Source organism: Gymnodraco acuticeps, unplaced genomic scaffold (genome assembly GCF_902827175.1).
Source record: "Gymnodraco acuticeps unplaced genomic scaffold, fGymAcu1.1, whole genome shotgun sequence".
Lineage (NCBI taxonomy): Eukaryota > Metazoa > Chordata > Actinopteri > Perciformes > Bathydraconidae > Gymnodraco > Gymnodraco acuticeps.
The window spans coordinates 15,228-40,970 of NW_022990673.1; the positions used below are offsets into that span (position 1 = coordinate 15,228).

The 25,743-nt window shown below is 40.7% G+C and overlaps 1 protein-coding gene across 1 annotated transcript in view; it reads left to right on the forward strand.

Annotated features, from left to right (window-relative positions):
* The window catches only part of LOC117555087 (neurocan core protein-like), a 58,494-nt gene that overhangs the window by 5,863 nt on the left and 26,888 nt on the right, over positions 1–25,743 (forward strand). The window contains exon 3 of the mRNA XM_034229790.1: positions 22,767–22,880. Within this exon, the coding sequence (XP_034085681.1) occupies positions 22,767–22,880 (114 nt within the window). The remainder of the gene's footprint in view (positions 1–22,766; positions 22,881–25,743) is intronic.

Sequence of the window (25,743 nt, forward strand, 5' to 3'; positions counted from 1 at the left end):
CTTTGGCAAACCCTCTGTTTTTAAACTGTGCTATATAAATAAAGTGGATTGGATTGGATACTTCTGTGCTTACGTCTCTGTCCTCCAGCTCTTTTTCTCCTAGGAGTGTTTAATTACCTTTCCCAGTGTTACTAAAGTGTTGATGTTGATTATGTTGCTAACAGCTGCATATCTGATGTTTCTACGGCCATAGGCAAAAAGGTTAATTGCTTTTTACAGCAAATGCTTGACCAGAATTTAACCAACTTAACACAGTGCTGTGCGATACTGTGCCTTCATTTATTTTTGTTTATTTGTACATCTACAGCTTCTATTTCTCCTGCATTATTCATGGTTGACCCAAGGTCACATTTGTTCTCCTTAGGTGCCTAACGAGTGTAGATTCATACATCACAGCCATGTCATAGCCTACTGTATAGAGACGCAAATAAAGTAATATCTCCTGTTTCTGCTCTTCACATAAAATTGTTATTTAGTAAGAAATGAGGCAGTGGCACTACCGATGCAACACACCTAAAAGGCTGTCTCCAGGACTTCGCTTGTAGCTGCAATTATTTGGGTAGAAGCGTTTTAGGGAGCTGCATTATTGATGGCCTGTGTTTCCACTGCAGTTCTCTGGTTAATATTTATGAGGGAAAGAGAGAGAGAGAGAGAGAGAGCGCGGGAGAAAAGCTGTGGACGTTTCAGTGTTAGCTCCACAGATCCTCTAGATTCGGAGATTAGTCCTTTGCTTCATCTGTATTCCTTACCTGATCTAAATTGATTCAGGGCTGTCAGTTAAGACATAGACAATACCATGTAACACTTTTTATCGAAATCTCAGCTTTAGGTTTTTATATATCATTAATCAGCAGAATTGTTTGTTAAAGTCTAGATAGTGCTGCAGGATGTGTGATTAATGAGGCACTATACAGCCTGTCAGTTTGATGGCCATGTGTTGAGATACAATAATGAATTATATTCTCTTTTCCCAGAAGCTGAAATAAACATTTGTTCACAGATATGAGAGAATAAAGTATAGCCCAGAATAGAGATGTAAATACCTCTGGGGGGGTTGTTATCTTCTAGTCATTATGTTGAGATAAAATAACCAAATATTTCTATCTAAATGTCTCTAATCATTCTTGTTGTAGCGAAAGTCGGTCCTGTTGCTATGGGAATATATATTTGTATGGGTATGTATTCTCTCATTATAATGGGATAACTTACAATGTGATCATTTGAACAAGGACATAGAGTTTGGTTACGTCATGTACTTCCTATGTGGGAGTCCAGGGCCTTCAAGTGTACTGAAGATCAGTCAAGCTACAGTATGCAACACAGTCAACATGTCACTTACTATCTGTGATGCATCATTGAACAAATCCACCAGATGTTGTATTCTACAAAATAAGTATACAAGTACAAATGGCATGTAAACATAATAAAAAAGGCACTTTATAGACTGTATAATTTATCTCTGACTCTCTAATGAGAAATACACATGCACTACATTCTTTAATTGACTGTTTTACTTTAAAATAGACCAAATGAACTTAAAATGAGGGATATAATGCCCTTTATTTAAGGGGAAAATGACTTGGTAATGAAAGTAACAATACATTAATATTCTCAGTATGAAAATCATGATAGTAATGATAAAAACAGGTACATTATAACTTAACAATTAATAATAAATAACGAAGATAATTGCAGCAGTGCTTTAGTGCTAAGCAAAGTGCAAAAATAAAAAGCCTCAGCTAGTTGAATAGCGAAGTCAATAGAGTTCAATTTCTCTTTAAATATTTAGGAAGCTGGTTTTTCTGATATCTATAGGTAGAGTGTTGTGCTCTATAGTTTTTGGATGTTATTGACAAAGGCTGCTTCTCCGATTTTTGCTCGGCTGTTGCTGAAAAAAACCCAAAGCAGATGATCGCAATGTTCTTGAAGGCAAACAGTGAAAACAAAGGAGTTAGCAATAGAGCTTAGTCCCAAAGATTAAGGCCTTTGTATAGAAGAAGGAAAACCTTAGAATCAATTGTAAATGTTACAGGAAGCCAGAGCACAACATCCTGCCTGACATGCCCTCTGTTCTCGGTTCTGGGTTTTCGCCTGCAGCAGAATTAAAAATTAGCTGCCATGTTTAAATTCTGTCGGCCTTGTTTTCTTTTGTGGATCTTTAAAAATCAAATGTCATTCTTGTTGACAGCAGCAGCTATTTTTGTTTAGTTCAAATGCAGTTTGTTGTGGAGGAAATACATTAACCTGTCGCAGTCTATCGCTGAAGACGGGTCATCAAATCTCCGTGATTCATACCAGAGCACGAGTTAGGGAAATCATTTCTGTTGGACTGCTGATTGTTCTTCAGAACAACCATTCAGCAGAGAGGGAGCGAGCAGGCAGGCAGATAAATCACTTTCTGTGAGACATTCAAATGCATCTGGACCAACCAACAAGAAGCATTATTTTATTTTTGGCAATCCGCAACAGATTCCAAACAAATAGCTGGTAGACACGTGTTTTTGTATTAGAAATGCAGAATACGTAGTGAGGTCAAGGTGGTAAGTGCTCCTCTTCACAGGAGGAAATTACTTTTATCGCACTCTCATCCTGTCTTTCAACCGCATGTCCCTCGTCCTCTCCATCTATCTTCCTCGGGGACCTGTGTGGATCCTCCTCCATTTTCTACGTCTTTATCATCTTGAGTTAAAGGACATAAAACTACCTGAGCTGCCATTTCTTTTTCCATGTCGTTCTCTCACTCATACATTTTTTTAAACAACTCTTCGAGAGCAGATGGGCACAACACAACACATCTGAAAAAGGCAGAGACACCTTCACTGTCCTATCAGAACGTAACAAACTACATTCAGGCAGATTCACAGGTGGTTCGAATAACTCCCAGGTCAATTTCAGCCAAATAAATTGAATAGCAACATCTCCTATCTGAGCACACAGACATGTCCTCAAGTTTATTTTCTGCTCGACACGGACCAACCTGATGCCTTTTTTATATTATTATTTTGCACCTCCCCTCTCTCTGGCCTCATTTCTAATCATGTGATAAGATCTGAGTTCTCTCTCCCACTTCTCACCTCTCTCCTTCCTCGTGCGGTACATTTTTATAGGAAAATGTATGCATTTATTTCTCTGACCACGTCTTCCTTTCTCTATCATTTTCTTTGTCTCACTTCAATCATTTTTTTATTCTCCTTTCATGTTCAGTCCATCTCCCTGCCCTTCTCTCTCCCCCCTCCTCACCCTGTTTGGTAAGACCTACAGCACAGCACTGCATTGAAATTGCTCCGCAGTGCAGATATTGGGGTGAAAACAAGCCTGTAGCCCCCCCAGCATTTCTCCTAAATAACACATTTAATTTCCTGCCACACTTCCTCTCTCACCCACAACCCCTAACCTCTCTCGCTCACTTTCTCTCCATGGCTCCCTCCTTCCCTCTGTATCTCTCTCTTGCTCTGTATTTTCCTGTCAAAGGCCAATATAATTATTCATACAGAAATGCCTCTGTACTCATGCATAAAATGAAACTTTTTCAAGCTCACACGCTCACTCACCTGCATACTCGAATTGCCAAATAGGCTCACAAGGGTGTGCATGAAAATATTCTCCTTTAACGTCTTTTTTTTGTGTTGACTCTTCCTCTCACACAGATCCAGCCTCCCACACACACCTGTCTGGGCCAGTCTTATATAAAACCAATATCTACCTGAGAACATATGAAGATTGAATGCATTACTCATGTTTGAAGAGGCCAAGAGAAAAGCTCCTGCTGGGCTTCTGTATTAACTAATTCATCCTCTGGGACCCACTCCTCACATCAGCTCACATGATTGAGCTTGAAAGATTCATGAGGTTGCGGCTATTAATATCATTGGCCCCTAACCCACCTCACTAGTGTGTCCACAGATCGGAGAGATGAGGTCAAGGGGATAGAATGAGAAGGACAAGATTATGGATGAGGATAATGGTGCTTTGTTGTAGAGACAGGCTTTTCGAACATTTGTCCTCCAAAATCATGTAGTTTTAGGCAGCAAGAGAAAATGCTGAGAGCTAGACATATTTATGTAAAATAAACAGACTTATAGCCAAACAAGTTGTACAAAAGATGCAGATGATAGATTTGCAGTGAGTTGCAAGGATATGTGGAGAAAGACGGATGGAAAGGGCCAGTGCTGCCTTGCTGCACCACACAGGACATCACATTCAGTCCTTCATTAATGATGGAATGGATTTATGTGTTTGGCTCCCAGTCCTCCAAGTTCAAGTGCTTACGTCAATACAGTCTAGAGTTTTACTGCCCTTTCTTGGCTTTTAATTTTCCTGCAATATGAGATTCAATGCTAGACACAAGGTGAAAGAATGCAGCTTTAGAATGATGAATAATGTAATGAAGACCTGCTCACATATGGTACAACAGCACATACTCTACAAAGATGGTGGGGGTAAATACAGGAAATAGCAATTATGGTATATGTTGGCAAATAATCTGTTCCCTTTTCTCTGCAATAAACCTCCTGGGACCCAGAGGTTTTGTGACAATATAAACATTCTTGTTTTTGTAGTGAAAAAATACTTCTCCTCATAATCTTGAATATATTTAACTTAAAGAGCCTGTGACAGCATCCCAACAACTGTTGTGCAATGAAATATTGGGCTACTAGTAATCTCGAACCGTCAGTTTAAAAAAGAAAAAGCGATACCGTTCCGTTAAATATCAATAATTTCGAACATCGCGGGAAATTCCTTCGACTCATTTTGAAGTTTTGGGGGAAGCCGGAAGTGACGTCAATGCGGGAACGCTTCACTGTGCAGCGAGAGAGCCAAACACGGACAAAGTGTGTTGTCATGCGTAGAAATGGTGAATTACTGAGTTTAGGCACGTTAATAACGTTTTAATGAAGTTGACTACAGTATATTCATATTTGTCAGTGCTTTCATGTCAATTCGGCGAACATAAACATAAATGATCGTGGTGAAGATGATGATTACATTAGGATTAAAAATCGGTAGTGAGAGCTACTGCATTTCCTCCCGTAGGATGTGATATAAAACAAATCGATTATTTTTGTAGTTGTAAACTCAAGTGGATGAAACTACATTTATTAGTGCTTTCGTGTCAATTCGGCGAACATATGATACATTAAATGATCCTGAGAATGATGATTAAAAATCGTTTGTTTGTGCCGGTCTGCATTTCCTGATGAGAAAACAAACCGATGCTTTTTGTAGTTGTACACCAACATGGATGAAACGTGTGTTTTTTTCACCACAATGTTGGGGAAATTAATGGATAAAATGCACGGATTATTATTATTATTATTCCCACTCCGATCGGGACACCAGGTCCACCGTTTCCCCGCAGCGAGGCTCCCCCCGTTGACAGTTTACGTGGGCTGGGTGCAGTCGCGGACTGGCCATTGGGACGAATCCCGATGGGCCGCTACCGAAGTGGGCCGGTCGGATAAATCACTAGCACATCGCCCATAGGCGGCGCGTGAGGCTCAGGTTTGGGAAGGCTAAATAACTTTTTTTACGCCTCCGGCGTCTATAGAAAAGAGATCAACTCAGTGTGCGGAGTTTAAATCTCTCAAGTCATATTACAGGATAAAGGAAATACAGTTTAAACTGCCGTAGGCCTATGCAGAGAAGACGCCGACGTGTCGCACTTATCATTCATATTACATCATCAATCAGATCATCGATCATATAATATCATAATATATCATATATTTCCTTATCTGCCGTGTCTGGCCGTGCAACACTTACAGTGTCACATACTGTATGCAGAAGTATTATTTTTAGCAACACATTATGTTGACGAAACACTCGAGTCAAATGTAATTAAAGTCAGATCCACTCGTGTCTTAGACGTGAACGCGCTCTCAGCTGGTGAGAGAAACCCTGGCTTGATTTACCGAGTTGATAACCAGCGTCGTAGGACCGCTTAGCGAGATCTCGTTTGTTAGTTTGTTGTTGTTAGTTTGTTTGTTACTCAAACATATCCAGGGTCTGTTGAACTGGCTTCGTAGTACAGGGCACAGGTGGCTGGCAGCGCTAATGTCAAAGACACAGACATTGCATTATATTTGTATTTTACCAGGATGCAGTGACACAAATATTTACATATTTACATTTACTATCTACAGCACCCGCCGCCCCTGACATCCCCCACTCCCCCCGTTGACAATTTACTAGCGGTACCGAAGTGGGCCGGTCGAGAGTCCCGGGATGATTTTTAGTCCCATTCCACCACTGGCTACATGACCGTATGATCGCCCATATTGACGCACCTAATTCCTAAACTTCTAACAGATACAACATAAACCGATCCTTCAGCCTCATATGAGCTCTCAGACACGTTCAAAATGAAACCGTCTGAGCTGTCTGAGCTTGCTGCTGTGTGCACCATCGTGCATTTACATGCAGATGCTGGGATCCTGAACGGTGCAGCTGGAGCGCTGTGCCCGCAATGACGTCACACGTCATTTGGCGGGACTTGAAGAATCCCCGAGAAAATCCAGGAAATGGTCAACATTGAAGGGCAGATTAATGGTTATCAAAGTACAAATATCCAAAATCAGTTCAGTAACGGTTTTCAAGGGGACAATATTTACTCAAATTGATGGGTTTGGATGATGGGGGAAACTCGTGTCACAGGCTCTTTAAGTGTAAACTTTGTTTTGCTAGTAATTTAAATGTGCAGCTGCAGCAGCTCATTCCAATTAAAAACGTAGAATGTAGAAACATGAGATGTTTGTTATGTAGATACACTTAGTTATTTTCCCAAAATGTGCTTATTTACTTTCTTTCTGTTAGTCACACAATTCTGTCAATAACAAAACAACAAAGCTCTATGGTGCAAAATATGCCCCAATTAACAAAGGTTTATCTCATTTGTTTAAGCAATGCAAACACAGATTTGTAGAAACACCACATTGCAGATTTTATATTTAGTTAAGTGTAACTTGTTGTGTAATATTCTGGTTTTCTAAACAATTAGAACTACATGATTTATATAACAACATAGCGCAGTGACTGTGTTAACCCATGCAAGAGGTCTGCTTTGAGGCGGAGTATGTGTTTTTGGTGAGATTGATGACTAGCAGTTTGTCGGCAGCTGAGGAGCTCTGAAAGGGCGATGATTGGCTGGCTCAGCCCGTATTCACATGCCTCATTAATTCATCAACGCCATCGTATTCCTCAATCAACATTATGATTGGCTGTGCCCTCCCCCACCACAGAAGATACCACCAGCATTACTGCAATGCTGCCAATACAGGATAACTGAATCTAACTCAAACTGTGAAACATAGACACAACCACATAGTCAAAACTGGTCAACATAGACAAATGGAGTCATAGAAATAACACATTTAGACACAACACAAAGATTCAACATTCAGCTAACACATGGATGCAACCCCAAGTACCTGCAGCTGTGTACTAGTGTGTAGTTATACTCTATACAACACTTTATAAGAAATGGGTGGACTGTACCATTTCCCCGTACTTAATCAACGTGGTTACTCCGAGTCCTTCCTCTCCAAAATCCTCCGGACAATGAGAAGCAAAGGACATACTGCCTGCGGAGTTGAATGAAAATGCACTGTGTGTGCTACATGCAGTATCTTTTTGGTATAAACACACCTGCAGATTAATGAGCTGCTGGCCAGGACTCACCTCTCGCTCTTTCCCTCTCTCTCTCTCTCTCTCTTCTCTCTTCTCTCTTCTCTCTTCTCTCTTCTCTCTTCTCTCTTTTTTTCTCTCTCTCTCTCTCTCTCTCTCTCTCTCTCTCTCTCTCTCTCTCTAACACACATGTTTCATCTTTGTTTTCCCAATCTCCCATACACACACACATTCACACACCTGCCACCTTGAGTTGCTTCATCTTTACTTCTCTTCTTTGTAATTGCGTCTTCAGCTGAAGTATCGGCTGCAGTTAATGAATATGCATGTGTGTGTCTGATATGTGTTTGGTTTAGCTCAGCCCGTGTGTGTGTGTTTCTGTGTGTGTGTATCGTGCTGGATGGATTGAGGCAATGACTGGTATACACCGGGTGACAAGTGAAGCATATAAAAGGCTGGCCACGTAGAAAGCAGATCAAATTGATTTCCCATGAAGAGAGGGAACAGGGTTTTACACATGGGGGCCTTATCAGTGTTCTCGAAACACTCACACAACAAACCACACATACAGACACACTAACACCTGCACACTGGGACAAATATCATCTGGTATGAATCTGGATCACATAATGCTACATTCACATGAGTGGCATAAAAACACATGCAACAATGCACACACATTTTCTAGCTCTAATGGTCCCCTTTAGAGGCATCCTGTGGAGTTGTGGACCACTGCTAGCACTACCAGTATTTTATTGTATAAGTGTCCATGTTTTTTTTTCTGCATGCTATCAAACACAAATCACATCTTGCTGTTGTGTTCACCCCATTCCACACATCAACAGTTGATTTGTGATAACGTGCCAACAACCATTTGCATTTGACACTGAAGAAGAAAAATGCTCGCTAGCAAACATAGATTTAAACGATGCTTAAATGCACTGAGAATGTAAGGTTAGCTTAGATTAACTCGAGCAGCTACAGTGCAGAGCTTGCAACGAAAAGGGTCGAAACATGTATAATATGAATTAGCAGCAGTTACAATAATCTTATTTAGCAGATCTATCCATAAATATTCAATTATAACACTCAATTTGAGTTTGACTTTTATCTGACTCACTCACTTAAATAAGAAATTAACATAATTATATCAGAACTTGAAGTTGTTATGTAGTCTACAAATGCTATTATTGTCTAATAATTACTATAACAATCAAAGGTTTTCATCAAGTGAATCAGCCCTCAAATAAACATCCCATTTATTTGAAAGCCTCTTTCAGAAACGTAAATTGACCAAATGTTCTTCCTTTTGCATGATGCTCTTTAAGGATGTACGGATCCTCGAAGAAGTCTAAACACATGTATACAGTCCATACATTTACAACAGTATGTACACATACTGTACACACTCAAGTGAACTACCCATACCAAACAGTACAAAGTCATTTCATATTTTTCCTTTCCGGTGCCGGACAGAGATTCTGAAAAAAGAGACAAGAATGTGACAAAGAGAAATGATGCAATAAATATAGCATGAAAGAGACACAGACAAGATGACTAGAAGGATACAGCCCTTGACCAGGCCTGAGTGTGATTGACTGTCAAACACAAATTATCTTAAAAAAAAATAGAAAACTAAATCTTTCCTTAGATATACCAGAGGCCGTTTGTTTGGTTCATGAACCAGTTATTTTCAGAAATAGATCTAAAGATTCAACATCAGAGCTTCTTTAACTCAGAAACACATCCTTATATAATTTCTCTGTCAATGATTAAATGATTCTGATAGCACTAAGGAAAAAATAGATAATTCCACTCTACTATTTCCTCTTTAATATGTCAGAAATAGCGACAGGAGGCAGAGAATAGCCTGTCATTCACCCCTCTGGGGAACTGCTCTACTTTAAAAGTAGAAGATATTTTTTAAGTGTGTACGCTGACAGAAGTAAGAACCAAAAGATAAGAAAGGAGGAAATGGAGTAAGGAGAATGGAAGGATTAATGGTAAAAGTTAAGGAAAGGTAACGGAGAAAGGACACGAAGAAAGAACCCGGGTGGAAAGGAATAGAGAGTGAAGGAAGGAAATAGAAAAAGCAGCATTAACAATCCCTTTTAGGAGACGTCTAGCTCCTTTAAGCTGAGTCGAGGTGTGTTAATGATCTCACCCTGGGTGTCTCAAGCAGATACAGTTATCAAAGAACAGGCCAAACCATGTAATGCCCAGAGGGAAGTGCTACTGCTAACACCAGAAGCCCTAAAGGGACACCTGCAAACCCTGCTGTTTCCAAGGAAATTAGCCTGGTGGGACCCACGGGGCAAAGGAGGATAAAGCAACCATTTACACATCTCCAGAGGGAGAGAAAGGAAATAGGTGAAGAGGCTCAGGAGTGACTAATGAAAAAGCAGTATGCAAAGCAGAGAGGGAAGGAGGAAATATCTGGAGACACGAAGAGGAGAAATAAAGGGAAAGCATTCAAAAGCAAGGGCACGTCTACAAATGCTGATAATTCTCTGAATGTATTTGTTATTTCCTTTTTATTTGTAATTCTTCCACTATCTCCAGTTTCTTTCCCCTTTCTGTGAGGAGACAGAAATAGAGATTGAGGCAGTATGATACTGGTGGCGCTGTGGCTCTGTGGCAGCTTGCTTGGCTTCTCCTGCTCCTGGCTGCTTTTTCCTGGCCTCTTCCCACACAACATATAAACAGACACTGCATATGGAGCCAGTGAATACACGAGCAAACACACACACACACACACACACAGTGATTGGAGTCAGACTGTCAGAACGGAGGGCTAGCAGAGCGATGTGAGATGTTGTGACACTTTGCCTCATTACATTTTCCCTGGCTGTTATGAGTGTTGCAGTAGTGCTGTCAACCAAAGCTGGGACCTGTCTGAAACTGGGCGCACACACGCCTCCAATGCATGAATACCCACATACAGTAACAATGTTGCAATACATGAATTAAGTCAAATCATTTGCTGTTATTGTATGTCATATCACTGATTTTTTTTGGAAATGTCTACAAGGCAGGTTGAAGGCTCACTTTGCTTGCCTCCCCTCGACACACAAAGAAATCTGGTAAACCCAGACACAATTTGGATTGTTGCCTCTCAAAACACCGCCAGGGCTCAAAGATGTAACTGCGTCTGGGCCTAGCGCTCAGGTACTATATCCCTGCTCATTCTAACATGTTGGCAAGTGGAATAGATGGAGTATTTTCTCAATATTTACCACAAACCCCAGTGATTTTTCCTCCAGACGCTGGATCCTCTGATAGGTTGATCAGCGTTGAGCCTTGGGCTGTACCAGAGCTGCTCTGTAGTGTGTCTGTTTCCTCTCCTACCCGCGGATCCTGATCCCTTTATAATCAAACCCCACCCGAACACAGCTGAGGGCCCGAGACTCTACTGAATACTGCTAGCACAAACACTCATCTAAATACAGACACACAGAGAAACACAAACAACTCACTTGTCCATTCAGATAAACACACACTCACAGGTGCCAGCAGAAACACAGATGTATGCTTTATGTATTGTATTTTAGAATAACACTTACTACATGTGTTGATTCTAAAACCAATGTAAATATTGTTATAGTTGGGCACCAGGATTCATTCTTAACCTTGAATACTGCATTCATTGTCTTTTGTGGAAACCAGTTCTGTTATTCCTCTCTAAAGACTTCAAGTACGTCTTGTCCTTAAAAGTTAAGACTGAGAGAGTATTCTGGTTCTTGGAAACAGCAGATGATAAGACACTCCCACGTCAAGGTTCAAGCTTTCACACCTAGGTAAAATCCATCTGCTAATATAATGTAATATGAACACAAGCTCCGGAGCAGCTGCTAAATGGACCTCAAAGCAAGGTGAGGTTTTTCTGCAAACATTTTGCAATACATATCATAGTTTGCGATTCAGTTTCTGCTATTTATTAGGCAGAAATATCACATTCTGTTCGGTGAAATTGTATCATTATGTAGGATTATGTTCTTTGTATGGCCACTGAATTCAACCCACATTCTGCCATCATCTTCATGTATCTCTGTGCTTAAGAAGATGGACAGCAACACTCTGTAAGGCGTAATACACGGTATATACACTAAATATATAATATCCCTCTCCTTATTCTAAAGCAACCACACAGTTATCCTGCAGGCATTATGGAACCCATGTCCTCCCTCTTTCATATATTTTCAGTGAGTCACTTTCCAAAGCATACGTGTTGCGACCAAAGATTTGAAATGCACAAAATATGGAAGGTATTTAATTAAAAAAATGTAATAGAGTGAAAAGCTTAAAATCAACACCTGTTAGACTTTATTCTCAAACCCCCTGCGCTCGGCTGTTCCAACATTATTTTTCCTGTGATTCCTTTTTTTCTTTATCCTACCTATCAATTGTCATTGTACCTACTGTAACCAAATATCGACCGAGAACTCCTCTCCAACTACAGACCTATCTCTAACCTCCCGTTCCTTGCTAAAGTACTTGAGAAGGTCGTGGCCGCACAGCTCCAGTCTCATCTGTCTGACAATGACATGTATGAGACCTTCCGATCAGGTTTCCGCCCTGCACACAGTACAGAAACAGCCCTAATAAAAGTAGCCAACGACCTACTGATGGCAGCCGACTCTGGGTCACCCAGCATCCTGGTCCTTCTTGACCTGAGTGCGGCTTTCGACACAGTGAACCATACCATCCTCCACCGCCTCGAGACCTACACCAGGGTGACGGACACGGCTCTGAAGTGGTTCTCAAGCTACCTCACGAACTGGAAGTTCCACGTGTCTCTGGGGAGTTCCAGGTCTGACGACACCGCAGTGACATAAGGGGTCCCACAGGGCTCAGTGCTGGGGCCGATCCTGTTTTTAATCTATCTATTACCTCTGGGTCATATCATCAGACAACATAACATCAACTTCCACTGCTATGCCGACGACACTCAGGTCTACATCAAAACACAACCCAATACCACCACTATCCAAACACTAAACACCTGCCTGGAAGACATCCGCTCCTGGATGACCACCAACTACCTTCAGCTCAACAGCAGCAAGACGGAGGCAATCCTGATAGGCACCACCGATCAGCTTGCCAAGGCCGCCAACATCAGCCCCTCCCTTGATGGTCAGCTCATTCCTCTCTCCTCCGTTGTCACTAACCTCGGTGTAAGGTTTGACCCCACTCTGTCTTTCCAAGCCCACATCAAACATATCACCAAGACCTCCTTCTTTCACCTGAAAAACATTTCCCGACTGAAGCCCTCACTCTCAACTGATGACATCAAAAAACTGGTTCATGCACTCGTCTTCTCAAGACTAGACTATTGCAATGCACTCCTCTCCGGTCTCCCAGCCAAATCCATCAACCGCTTGCAACTTGTCCAGAACAGCACAGCCAGAGTTCTCACCGGTACAAAAAGGTCCGCACACATAACCCCCATACTTGCAAAACTACACTGGCTCCCGGTCCACTACAGGATCCAGTTTAAGGTTCTGCTCCTCACGTACAAAGCCCTGAATGGACAAAGCCCAAAATACCTCTGTGACCTCATCCATACCCAGACATCTACCCGCTCTCTCCGCTCCAGCCATGCTCCTCTTCTTTACATCCCCCGCACACGTCTCCGAACAATGGGAGACCGAGCCTTCTGCTCACTCGCCCCGCGCCTCTGGAACTCCCTCCCAGATCAGCTGAGATCTGCCCCTTCCACCGAGGTCTTCAAAACCGGCCTTAAGACCCTCTTCTTTCGGTAGGCCTTCCAATAAACTTTGAGCATGGTACACCTGGAGTAATGCCATTTTTATCGCTATCACCGACTTTTATTTTTGTACTTTATTTTATATTTTATTTTTTGATTTCTTATTATTATTACAATTATTTGTTTAATCTATCAAAGTGTATTAGTATCCTTTGTTGTGAAGCACTTCGAGATTTGTCTTGGCAGATGAGAAACGCTATATAAATTAAATGTATTATTATTATTGTAAAAGTGTCTCTCTGTAGTGACTCAACATTCACAGGCATACATTAAATGTGTGCTTGCAGCTCTGGATATCCATTCTGCAAACATAAACATGTTGTGCCAACACACACTCACACATTGAATTGAATTGATTTATTTAAAACAAGGGACAGTGTACATTAATCAACATATTAAAAACATGTAAAAGTACTCGAATTAGCCAAAAGGCTAGTTTTCATCCATAGTCCCTTTGCCAGATGGTGATAGACATCCTAAAAGCAATAATAAAAATACCACAACATTGTTATACCATTGTACATATTTACAATAGATGACATCACTGAATACAGATAAGAGCAAGTCATGATAATAAATAAATAAATACAAAATGTACAATACACACTCATACACACACCTACACCCACACATCAGTGCTGACATGCACACATAATACAAACATTTGTGGAGTGTGGTTAAGAAACTCTTTCTCTCCTGCACTCTTCACACACGCAATCCTAACATAAACATATTCATATAAACCCATTCAAAAAAATTGCTAATGCTGATTAATGCTGCCTTACGCACACCAGCATTAGAGTTATTGACAGAACACAACACGCTCCATTGAGTGTGCATGCTGTCTGGACGAGCAGGCGGTTCAATAGAAAGGTATCCATCTTTGTAGAGGGGCTTGGAAATGTCAATGCCTCTCAGCTAGCTAAAGGAAGTCAATCATCCAGGGTCTCGCACAATGAATGATGACAAACACAAAGAGCCTTTTAGCAAAAAGCCTTTGTGTGACAAACATTTCCATTTCAAAGCGTCCATTTTACAGGACTCCTTGTCAATTTATCTTTACATAATGTCGGCTGTGGTTTGGAGGCAATTAGGCAAATGTAGAAAGAGTGACCAGATCTGTCACTGCTGCCGGTTGATAATGGAGCAGACTGCCACCCAGTGTGTTTGCTACAGTGTGTGTTTGCTACAGTGTGTGTTGCACGTATTGACTGATTCTAATTTTTCTTGCATGAATTTACGTTTTCTTCCATGTTACGGATGGAAAAAATGTCTTCTATTGGATTAATGTTGTCCCTTCATGCCCCCATACGACCCTGTCAGATGTGAAGTCTCCACGTGGCATTTACTGGTTCAAAGGTTCTCTGTGTAACTGATCAGACTGCGGTTTGATCTGTACGCCTGGCATTTAGTCTACATAGAAAAATGTGCTTTTCCGGCTCTGTTAGAACAAACTGGCTGGCTTTCAAATGCCTTTGCCTACCACCTGCAGAAGTTTGGATGAATCATATGCAGCGTATAATGAGATTTTCCTTTGCTCACCGTCCACCTTCTACTTGTGTTTCTGTACACATGTGCTCTCGTAATGAATCAAAACAGTTGTGATGTCTGTATTACATTTCTTTCTCTCTTTAACGTTTTCTTTGTTCATTGCCTTCTTTATCTTTTCACTAGAAATAACAGGGTTTTTTCAAAGTTGTTACCATTTTGACGTTTCAATCACGCATTTTACAGATACTTTCAGTCTTTTAGGGAGTTTTCCCTCAAATATTGAATGTTTCTTAAGAATAAAAATCAAACTTAGCACTGAATTTCTCTGCTCCCAGCACACTTACAAACAGTCATTAGGTTGACAAGCAAAATGGATACAATCTTGACCTCCGATGTGGATGTTTGTAGTATTTTTGGCGTTTGAAATGGGCCGCCGGCCTCTTTACTTTCTCTCCAACTCCTAAACACAGGAACAAAAATGACTTTAAATCACATTCAGAATGAACCTCTTAAGACTGCAGAGGAAATTGTAGCTATTTTTGTGTCAAAGGCAACAAATGTAAAAAATACCTCAAACGCTTCTCACTTTGACATATCCTTTTATTTGATGCTGTTGGTGAATATTTATGAGCATTTGGAGGAGAGTATAGGACATTTGCAACACAACTCACTGGTTCACATTTAAATAGTTTGTCTGAAAGAGTTCATTTTATATAATCCGTGAAGGACATACAAGAAGACACAAATATCAGACTGTGAATGTCTTCAGTAAACTGTGCAACTAAGTAACACCATGTTCCGGTTATCAAAACACTAAAAAACTATTTTGAATATAGCAATAAATACAAAGCTTACAACCTGCTAAAGATCAACATCAAGCAGAGTTACCAATGATGGTCGCATGTGGAATTTCGTCCTCATTACAAGACTTATAAGTGTTTTGGTATAATCAGAAAAGTGCTCTGGTGCTTGTTTAACCTCGCCCAACGGAGATGTCACAGTGTACTGACACATCCTGGAGTAAACTTCTCCATATCTGCAGCAAATGAGATGTTATAGCACTGGAGGTCAGAATTTGCGACTGTTTATGTGGCTGTCCAATCAGTGTTGCAAGTAAATATAGTTTACTGTAGCATGCATTCCTCAATGCGTACCATCTTGATTAAGAAAGTCCGGTTCTTCTGCTCAGAGTGCCTACATGTACCAGAATGCATTGCTTCTAGCTTCTGACGCCTGGAGGGTCCCCGTCGGCCATATATGCATCCTCTCTCTTATAGTATTCTCTGGCTTGTATAAATGTGACTAAATATCAAAGTCAACTTTAATGTCAATATTTCAGTTTGTGTGTACAGAGAGATCGAAATGGCATTTCCAACAATCCCGAATACACAAATAAAATTATACAAATATGTATAAAAATATGTATATCCTATATACACAATCAACAGACACATTTATATCCAAAACACTGTAAAATATATCCTCATCTACAACAATCTCTGCACTCATTTTGGGATGCCATTCAAGCATTTAGGGAAGTTCTGATTTGAGCTGCATGTAACGTGCATCCCCTGGTTACCTAGTTACCAAGCTGAAACAGCCGGTGGTTCTTTAATCCCTCCAACTACGCCACTGTCACATCGGATGAAGGTGTTGGGAGCAGGAAGAACAACACATTTTTGCAGCTGTCAACTCCACTTTGTTGTTCATTAAAGCCAACACTGAGCAAATTATATCTTCAGTCATCAACATTTACAACTAATTGGACATCCACATAAACAGCGGTGAATATTAAATATTAAACACTTTCTGAGTTATGATTTAATATTAATATGACTCTCTTGAAGTGTTTGAAGTTAACTAAAAAGTGAGTGTTTGTGTTCCCCCATCACTCATAGTAGAATCCGAAAAAAGAAAATGTTCAGAACGTATTGATTTGTTTATTTAACTTGGTGTAACTTCTAAGAAAATGTCTTCATTTTATAAATTTAAGGCTCAGAATCTCGAAAATCATCATGTCTCATTCTACTCAGTTGCCATCCTCAATACGAGGAATTTGTGTTGTGAGAAATGACCGAAAGGCTTCAGATCCTTTGAGTGGTGCTTATATGTTGTCGTTTGTGTTTAAAGAGGGGTTTTAATGAATCCATAGACCTCTCAGGATCCTCTAATCTCACTAAGAGCCCTGATATTTGATTTCAGCCTTTTTCATCTTTACAAATCAGACACTTTTTGTTGGTTGATCTAGCCTCATTATTTATTTTCTTCCTCATTGGTGGAAGGAAAATAGAATCGACTGTTTATAATGTGTAGTTGGTATTGTTTTTGTGTTGTTGGCAGAGTTTCTCCTTTTCATTATCTGTTTTTCGTTGCCAGCAGAAAGCTACAGTCTGGGATTGTAACCTTTTTCTGGTTGTATAACCATGCCATTCTTTTTATAGCAGAGTTACTGGACCACTAAAATAATATACCATGCCGGTCCTTGGCTGAAATATGGATTCCTCTCTCCAAGGCGTTATTGCCCTCCGAGTGGACTCTCCCCCTTTCTGCTAGACTCTTCCTGACTAAACCCGCAAGGATTCATAGCCATGAAATTGCTGAGATCTCATTTATAAAACGCCGAAAGAAGCTGTTTACTTATTATTTGGCCTGAGCATTTACAAACTCATAAATCCCACTGTGAAAAAGACCCTCTAGAGAAGGACGAGAGAGTCAGGGAGGACGGGAAGGTGATAAAGTTGATCTTCAGGTAGACTAAGCTTTGATCGAGTATACAGGTAAAAGGCGTTTTAACTGATATATTGAACTGACAAATAATCCTAAAAGGGAAATGAGTTGGGCTTTTTCTCTCCCAAAATGTTGTTTGCTCTCCATCTCTTTCTTTCTGTCCCTTTTCAATTATTCATTCCCTGGTTTCGACACATGCCTGCAGTAAGCCTCCAGATATTCTGTCTACTGACACCACCCTCCGTTTGTCGAGCTGCCGTCTTACTATCCTCCCTCGTATTTCTCAATCTGAATTTCCCCCTCCTCCAACATCACCCTCATCATCTATTCTCAGAAGTACACAGAGAGGCGGGTTCCATATTTATCCTACAATCAAACATTCCCATCAAAACATCATCATTTTTCAATCAGCAGTGAACCACATTTAATCCTCAATTTAATATTTGTATCAACTCTGCCATTACATGTATGTTAGTCACATCGACTGCTCACATTTATTTACTGCCTCTCCTGACAGATTGAAATGAAAAATGCTGGCTTAAAGAAAAGATGGTAGTGTCACTTGTGTTTTAGCTGTGCCCAGCAATTACCACAGTGGCTGGCACATGTTTATCCCTCCATCCATTTAGCTGCCAGCAGATAAGTGGAGCACAGCTCTCCTCGACTCTCTTGAGACTTTCCTTGTGCCCAGGCCTGATTTTGTTGTACTGGGGAACGGGCCAGAGACTCACAACCCACACACACACACACACACACACACACACACACACACACACACACACACACACACACACACACACACACACACACACACACACACACAACACACACACACACACACACACACACACACACACACACACACACACACACACACACACACACATACACAATGCACAAGTACAGTCACGCAAAGACACACTCTGCCACCTGCTGAAGTTAGATGGTTCTTTCATTAAGCCGAGATGGACGGAGTGAACATTGAGAGGGGTTTAAGTGGACAGGCCTGCTGCGCTCTGGCTCTGTTTGAGTTAAGGTGAGGTTGACACCGACAGACACCAAGGATCAGTGTTTTGTCACGGCCACACAGTTTTAACAATATCATCAGGTATTTACTGTAGATTTAGCATGAACGTGAATTCCTAATCCACACAAAAATGTTAAGCTTGATGTCACTTTATTGGGATGTATAAGCGGCATACTGTTTGTGGAGTGATCAACACATATCCTGCAGAAGAGTGTACTCAGGTTAAATCTGATTTGTACATGTGTGTGTGTGAACAGGATTATCTAACATCAACAGTTTATAAGGAGGTTAAACAACAGTGTGATGTGGAAAACCTTTTAGAGCACATACACTGTGAATGGACTTTTCATTATTGTAGGAGACATTGGAAGTTCAGTAGTTGATGAAATAAGCAATGTTTGGATATACATTCTTTATGAAATGTAAACCTTTATGTTGTAAAATACCCAAACTGTTATTTTATATCTTCAAACATGTCTGACTTGGATATGGTTTATTTTCTCAGGACTTTTTACTGCAACTTCATCCTTATTTAAGTGTGATGCTTGTGTCAAATCACGACATCTCCATGACAATATTCCAGAACAACTTTGTTTTCAGACCTACTTCCACATTTCTGATGATAATCCTTAAAGTTTGTCAAATTTGGACCAAGAAATGTAAAGAGTGAGCCATTGTTATCATTAAAGCTTTCAGGTATTAGCTCTCAGCTGGAAAGGCACAATTTATAATCAAGACATGGTATCAAATATGCTCAAAAGCTACTTATGTATATCTGTATTGCAATGTTCTTGTTACCTCAATACTGACATGCACATAATTTGAATATGTTTGCAATAAGATAATATATGTTGATGCATCATCCCAGCCAATTTACTGATCTAGTTTAGGTTTTCATCCTCTGTATTAGGGCTGCTCAATTAATCGTATTTTAATCGCGATTACGATTATGGCTTGCAACGATTACGAAAACAACGTAATCGAAATAAAACGATTATTATTATTTATTTATTTATTTTTGGTTTTTCAGTTGAATTATACTTAAAGTTCAGGGTAATCAACTGTTAAAAACATACTGTTCACATTTTTTTTCTCCAATAAATGGATGTTTTCAAAGTCAATGAATAATCGCATTTAATAATCGCAATTACAATTATTGACCAGCAGCCCTACTCTGTAAATCTATCTGCATTAAGACAGTATACAGTAAAGCCTACCGCGATTACATCTGAAGTGATTAGTTCCTCATGTGTTTATCCCTTGTTGCCACAGTATAACGTTTTTCGAGGACAGCCATCTAATTGGTTGAGAGTAAAAAGAGCTATTATCAAGCTACTTGTGTTTGGTCATTTAAGATAAGATTGGTATTTATTGACCACCTTTGTGCTTGAATTTTCCTCAATTTGAAGAAATGAAGGTCTGTGAACCCCAGCTGCCACTGTCTATAGATGGTTTCACTATATTGGTTGCTATAACAGCTTAAAACATGCCCACTGTGGCCCCTCTAATAGCCGATGTTCAGAGGTGTACTTTATTGACCCCAGTGCTCCTAAAATCCAGGGGCTTCCACCACTCCTTATAGTGCTGCAGTGCTTAATGAGGCCAGATGCTGGCTCGTATTACCCCCAGTAGCTGTTTCTGAACAGCTGTACTGGCAACCTGCTCATCTGGTTCCTGGTGTAGAGGGAGGAGGGGGGGATATTTGCAGCATCTATCGGGAGGCGTGTGGCGCAGTGTATAGAGCGGATGTATTCGCATCAGGGGTTCACAGGTTCAAACCCCACTGCAATGTTGTTGTGTCCCTGGGCAAGACACTTCACCCCAAATTGCTCCTGTGGGGATTGTCCACAGTACTGAGTATGTAAGTCGCTTTGGATAAAAGCGTCTAACAAGTAACATGTCATGTAATCTATCGTTCATCATACATGCTATATTAATTATATTTCCTCAAATGTTCACTCAGGGATCTGTATAATCATATTTATTACAGATATTTTGGGGTTATATCATTCTCTGTTGTCGATCTGCACTGGAAATACTGTACTTAAAGCTGTGGTCTCAAATGTATTTTGTACTCAAACATTATATTCCACACATTATTTTCTACAAAAAACATAGAAGAAGATGCCTGCTCTGCCTGCTATAAGTACTTGTTATGTCATCACTCCTGGACTCGAGCAGGCGGTTTAATTACCCCAGACGGGTTTCTATCACTTGATGCCTGGTTGGACTAAAATACAGCTTTTTGTCCTTTAACTTCAACATCACACCATTTAACACCATTAAGCGAGCGTGGCCTCTCTTCACTGCAGAGCACCTTTTAGAGAGTGGGGCCAATTGTTTTGTGGCGGTTAACTGTCACAATTAGCTAATAATCCTGTGGAGTAATGTCTTCACTTAGTGGTGACTGCTGGGTCTCAGTGGTGAATTTAAACGTTAATGATCTAAAATAACATTATGTCACGCTGTAATAAAAAAAATATGATTATAACAGCTTACGTGACTGGCATAGAAACCCTAATGCAGTTTCTTATAAATATTCATCTTTAGGCAATTCTCCTATCATTAATGTTGCAGACTGTCAACAACAATTTACTCATCTCCAAACTTTTGGATCCCTTAACAAAGATCCCTTAGTCACGCAACACAGCAAGATTAAAGGTCGTCACCAGCGATTTGACATCTAACTTTTTCAAAGTTGAGGGACTCAAAAGTGACAGATTTAGAATACATCAAATGAGTATCCTGATTTTTTGTCCCTAGGATAAATCACGCTGGATCATTAAATTCCCATAATGCAATCCAACAGCATCTTTTATCAGACCCTCTCTGCCTCTACTTTGTAATGCAGACTGACTGTCGTAACAAAAATCAAAGTTTGGAGCCTAAACTCAGCCCCCTGTTAGATGTATGTCAGATCATCTGCCTTCAAACGGATTTTTGAAGTGTGTGTGACTCAATTGCTGCCCCTGCTGTGAAGTTCTATTCCCTATTTATATTTTATTTCCACCCCATCATGAGTCAGACAGAGAATTAAACATGGATTTGCGACGATACACTAAACCAATACAAATGCCATCTTATTATGACTCCTCTGACTGGGTCTGTACCTCCTGCATCAAATTCAGCCTATTAATATCAGCCAGCCCAAAGCAGAGCAGTAGCAATGGTGCTGTCACACTGTTTTATCCAAACAGACTCCTCCGCCCCAAACTGTGTGCCTGCAAAGCCCCTGTAATCCAACCCTGAAACTTGCCAGCTTCCCAAAGTCGCAGCTTTAAATCACCTCTCCCCTTGTTTTCATTACATCTCCTTCACTCTGTGTTTTTTTAGCATTTCCTTCCCTGCATCTTTCGTCACTTCCGACCTTCTCCTGCCACCCCCGCCTTGTTTCACTCCACCTCTGCTCCAATGACCTCTTGCCGTGGCCCCAGGGACTCACCGAGATGTTGTGATGGCAGAGGATTGTGGGATGCCAGCTGCCGTTTTAATGATTTTGCCCCTCGGCACAGATCAGCTCGAGAAATACAGTTACCATTTTTCAACTGAATGAGAACTCTCACCCCTGCAACGCCTCTGCAAAATATGTGTGTGTGATTGTTTGTGTGAGTGTGTACATTATGCGCACAGACATCGAGACTTGATTTGGTCATTGCGAAGCTTGAAGACGGCATCTGTCTGCTTGCATTGTTTGGCCGCTTATGCACGTATTACAATGGATTTGCACACAGTTTGCACACAACTCGTTGTGCATGAATGTGTTGGATGGATCACTCTCTAACCTCCATGTCTCTCGGTCTTTCTACCCTCTACCCCTCTCCGTCAATTTGCTCTTTCAGCTCAGGTTTAGAAAACTGCAGCACGTCCTGCCAACACATTGCTATTAGCATCATGCGCTTCAGTGCATCCCAAACCTCTCACTGATGAAGTTCAATCCATTCCCTTTAATTATACCTTTCTCAAAAACACCTCTAATCTGTCCAAAAGTTTGATCTCCCAGGGTTCAGTCAAAACTGTTGCAGGTAGTTTGGAAAGTACCTACAATGATTTTGCTGTGTGTGAATGTGTGTTGCATCAACCTGACTCAACCCGTATCTCCCCCCACACCCCCTCTCTTTTCTCTCCCTCCAGACATTGATGACTGCCAGTCTAACCCATGCCAGAATGGAGGAACCTGCATCGATGAGATCAACTCCTTTGTGTGTCTTTGTCTGCCCAGCTACGGAGGAGCGACTTGTGAGAAAGGTAACAATTTGCACTAAAACTCTGCTCTCTCATCAATAACAACACAGGGGAGTGTGTTTTGTGAGAGCAGACAACTATGCAAATGGTAAAAATTGGTGTAGATAAGAAGCAAGATGATGTGATAGTAGAAGTAGCAGGCAGAAGATAAAGAGGGTGATGAGCAGTTAAAGAAGAACGAGGAGGTGACACATTAAGAGAAAGATTATGCTATAAGAGCAAGATGTGGAGACAGAGTTAGAGAGAGAACAACAGGGTTAATGGAGACAGAGTAGGCGGTGCAGGTGGGAGGAAGAGGATCTGAATGTAGACAAAGAGGAGGAGGGAAGCCCTTTGGAATAATGTATCCATTTCTGTACGACACCTGCGACCAGCTGGTGTCTTTTCTCATTACGGGAACTCCCCTGTGAGATGGGCGCTAGCAGGGAGGCTGCTCACAAACTGCATGTTACATCAATGAGGGAAACCAGCAGCTGCTCTATACATTAGGGTTGATTATTTAAGTTTTTGCACAATTTGATGGATAAGTGCCCAGATTTCTTAAGCTTGAGTGTACATCCCGAGACTGAAGGTTTTGTGACATTAACAGTAAATAAAAGGCTTCCAAAAATAGATTGGAGAGATGGTGAAGAAGTGCACATGAGCTGCCTTTTACAGTATGTGCCAGATTATGTGAGGAAATGGTTCTACAAACAACCAAAATCAAACAAACAATTATTATTAGTTGTAGCCTTTTTAACTTTAGATTATACAAATGAATTCCAGGATATACAAATTCCTTTATATTATAAGTGTAAAGGGATACTTTGGGAATTGAATACAAGTGAGTTTGGAGCTTGCTTCCCAACTAACAATTCTGACTAATGCAAAACCCCAACATCCCTTGAAATACAAGAATTAAAATAGCACAATTAAAAATGTAAGAATGAAAAGTTGGAGGGGCAAAGAGAGTGTGAGAATAGTAAAGGAGACATATGTAATAGATGGTTGAGAGAACAGGGAATAGAGATTTAGGAATCTGCTCTGAGATATATAAAAGCAACTGTATCTCTACTGGTCTAGCGTGACCTCCGACCTCGACTCTCAGAAGAGTTTTTACGGCTCTTCTGTGGTCTGAGAGACTCGGGGCAGAACAATCGATGGAGAAAGAAGAAATAAAAGAGAGAGTAAACCGAGCGAAGCCAGAGAGAAGCAGCAGACAGACCTTCTAAATGTTGTAGAAACTACAGTAGTGTTTGGCAGGCCCCAAATGAACTTTTCACTTTGCCTCGTTTGTGCAGGCTTATTGTAGTAGTTGGCAAACCATCAAGAATTTCAATTCTACTTTCAGCACCTCAACACAACCCTTAGTGTGTGTTATTTTCTAGTAATTCATACACAGGCATTCACACACAAACATCAGCTACCGACTGGTGATATGTCACCCTTGTGCTTTTTCTCGTTTATTTAATCTCCTTCAGCTTATATGAATGCACTAGCAACTTTCTCTGGACTTCACTAAAGGTTGGTAGATAAATATGAGAAGTCACAAGAGGATTAAGTGGCTTGGAGAGAGGAAAAATCCACTAACTTTAATGAAGTAAATAGCTCGAATGGCCCTCTAATCTAACAGTATTCCACATACTAGTTAACTCTTACTGTAGTTGCCCTTTTTGATCGCCCACTGCAGGAAATGTAACTTCAGTAAGTCTTACTTGTAATTTCCCCGAGGTCATGGCTTCCTTTTTTAATATGTATGCCCCTCCTGTGGTGTAGATCATACACAAACAAGAAAGTAAAAAAGCCACAGAGACTTTACAGTACATGGATTTTTATGTTGTGCTGTTTACAACTGTGTTATAATAAATATACAGCTTCTTTAAATCAAGGCAGATCATTAAATACTTTATCTGCTGTGTCTCACAAGTTTGGATTTTCATTCTCGAGTATTGCACACCCCTATATACTGATTCTCCCCTCCTCTCATCTCCTTTCCAAACACACAAATAGGCACGTACATAAGTACATCTCCATCCAGAGTGCCTTTGATTTGACATGCACTGGAGCTGCGGTACGTTTCCTCTCCTGCTGCGCCGCTGCCTTAATACCTGATTGGGAGCAGCAGGTCTGATTGTGTAAATCGGAATTCTTTGTTTTCCCATAGCTTTATCTCTCGCTACTTGCCGGTTGCATAAATATAGGAAACAGCTGTGAAAAGTACAATTTGCAGCAGGCGTTGCTCTGCCAGTTCATTGTGATCTCAGTTAGATATCGAGAGGGGGGTCTGAACCGCGACATGAACGCTGGAAATGAACTCATTCGTTCGAGGCTCCATCTATTTAAATGTCATCCAATTGGTCCCTGTCTCAGTGAAGTGGTCCGGCTGTCTCATTTCCTGGATGTTTTGTGCTGAAGAGGAGGTGGAGAGTGTTTAGAGGCTGAATAGATTCAATGGCTATTTATTTATTTATTTTTGGCATTTCTGCTTTATTTAACAGTGAGAGAGAAAGGATGAAAGAGAGGAGGCATCTTTGGTAATGGCTTTAATGGCGCACACTCTGCCCTATTAGCTACCAGGACAGCCTTCACTGACTATGTGTGCAATATAGATTCTCACCTGAGGGATAAATATGTAAACATACACGTCCGCAAGTAAGACCATCAAACAAAGCCATGTGATTACAGTAACTCAAATAATTTGCATTGTGGCTGGCATTATTTTAGTTGTTCCTGCAGAAAATCTTAGCGGGAAAACTGTTTCATTTCATGTGCAAGGTGTTTCTCAGTTCTACTCAACTACTGAATATGTTTGTAATGTTCCCTGGCCATTTGCCAATTCTGGCTTCAAAAGAAGTCTTCAATAAATTGCAGGTAGCATACACTAATA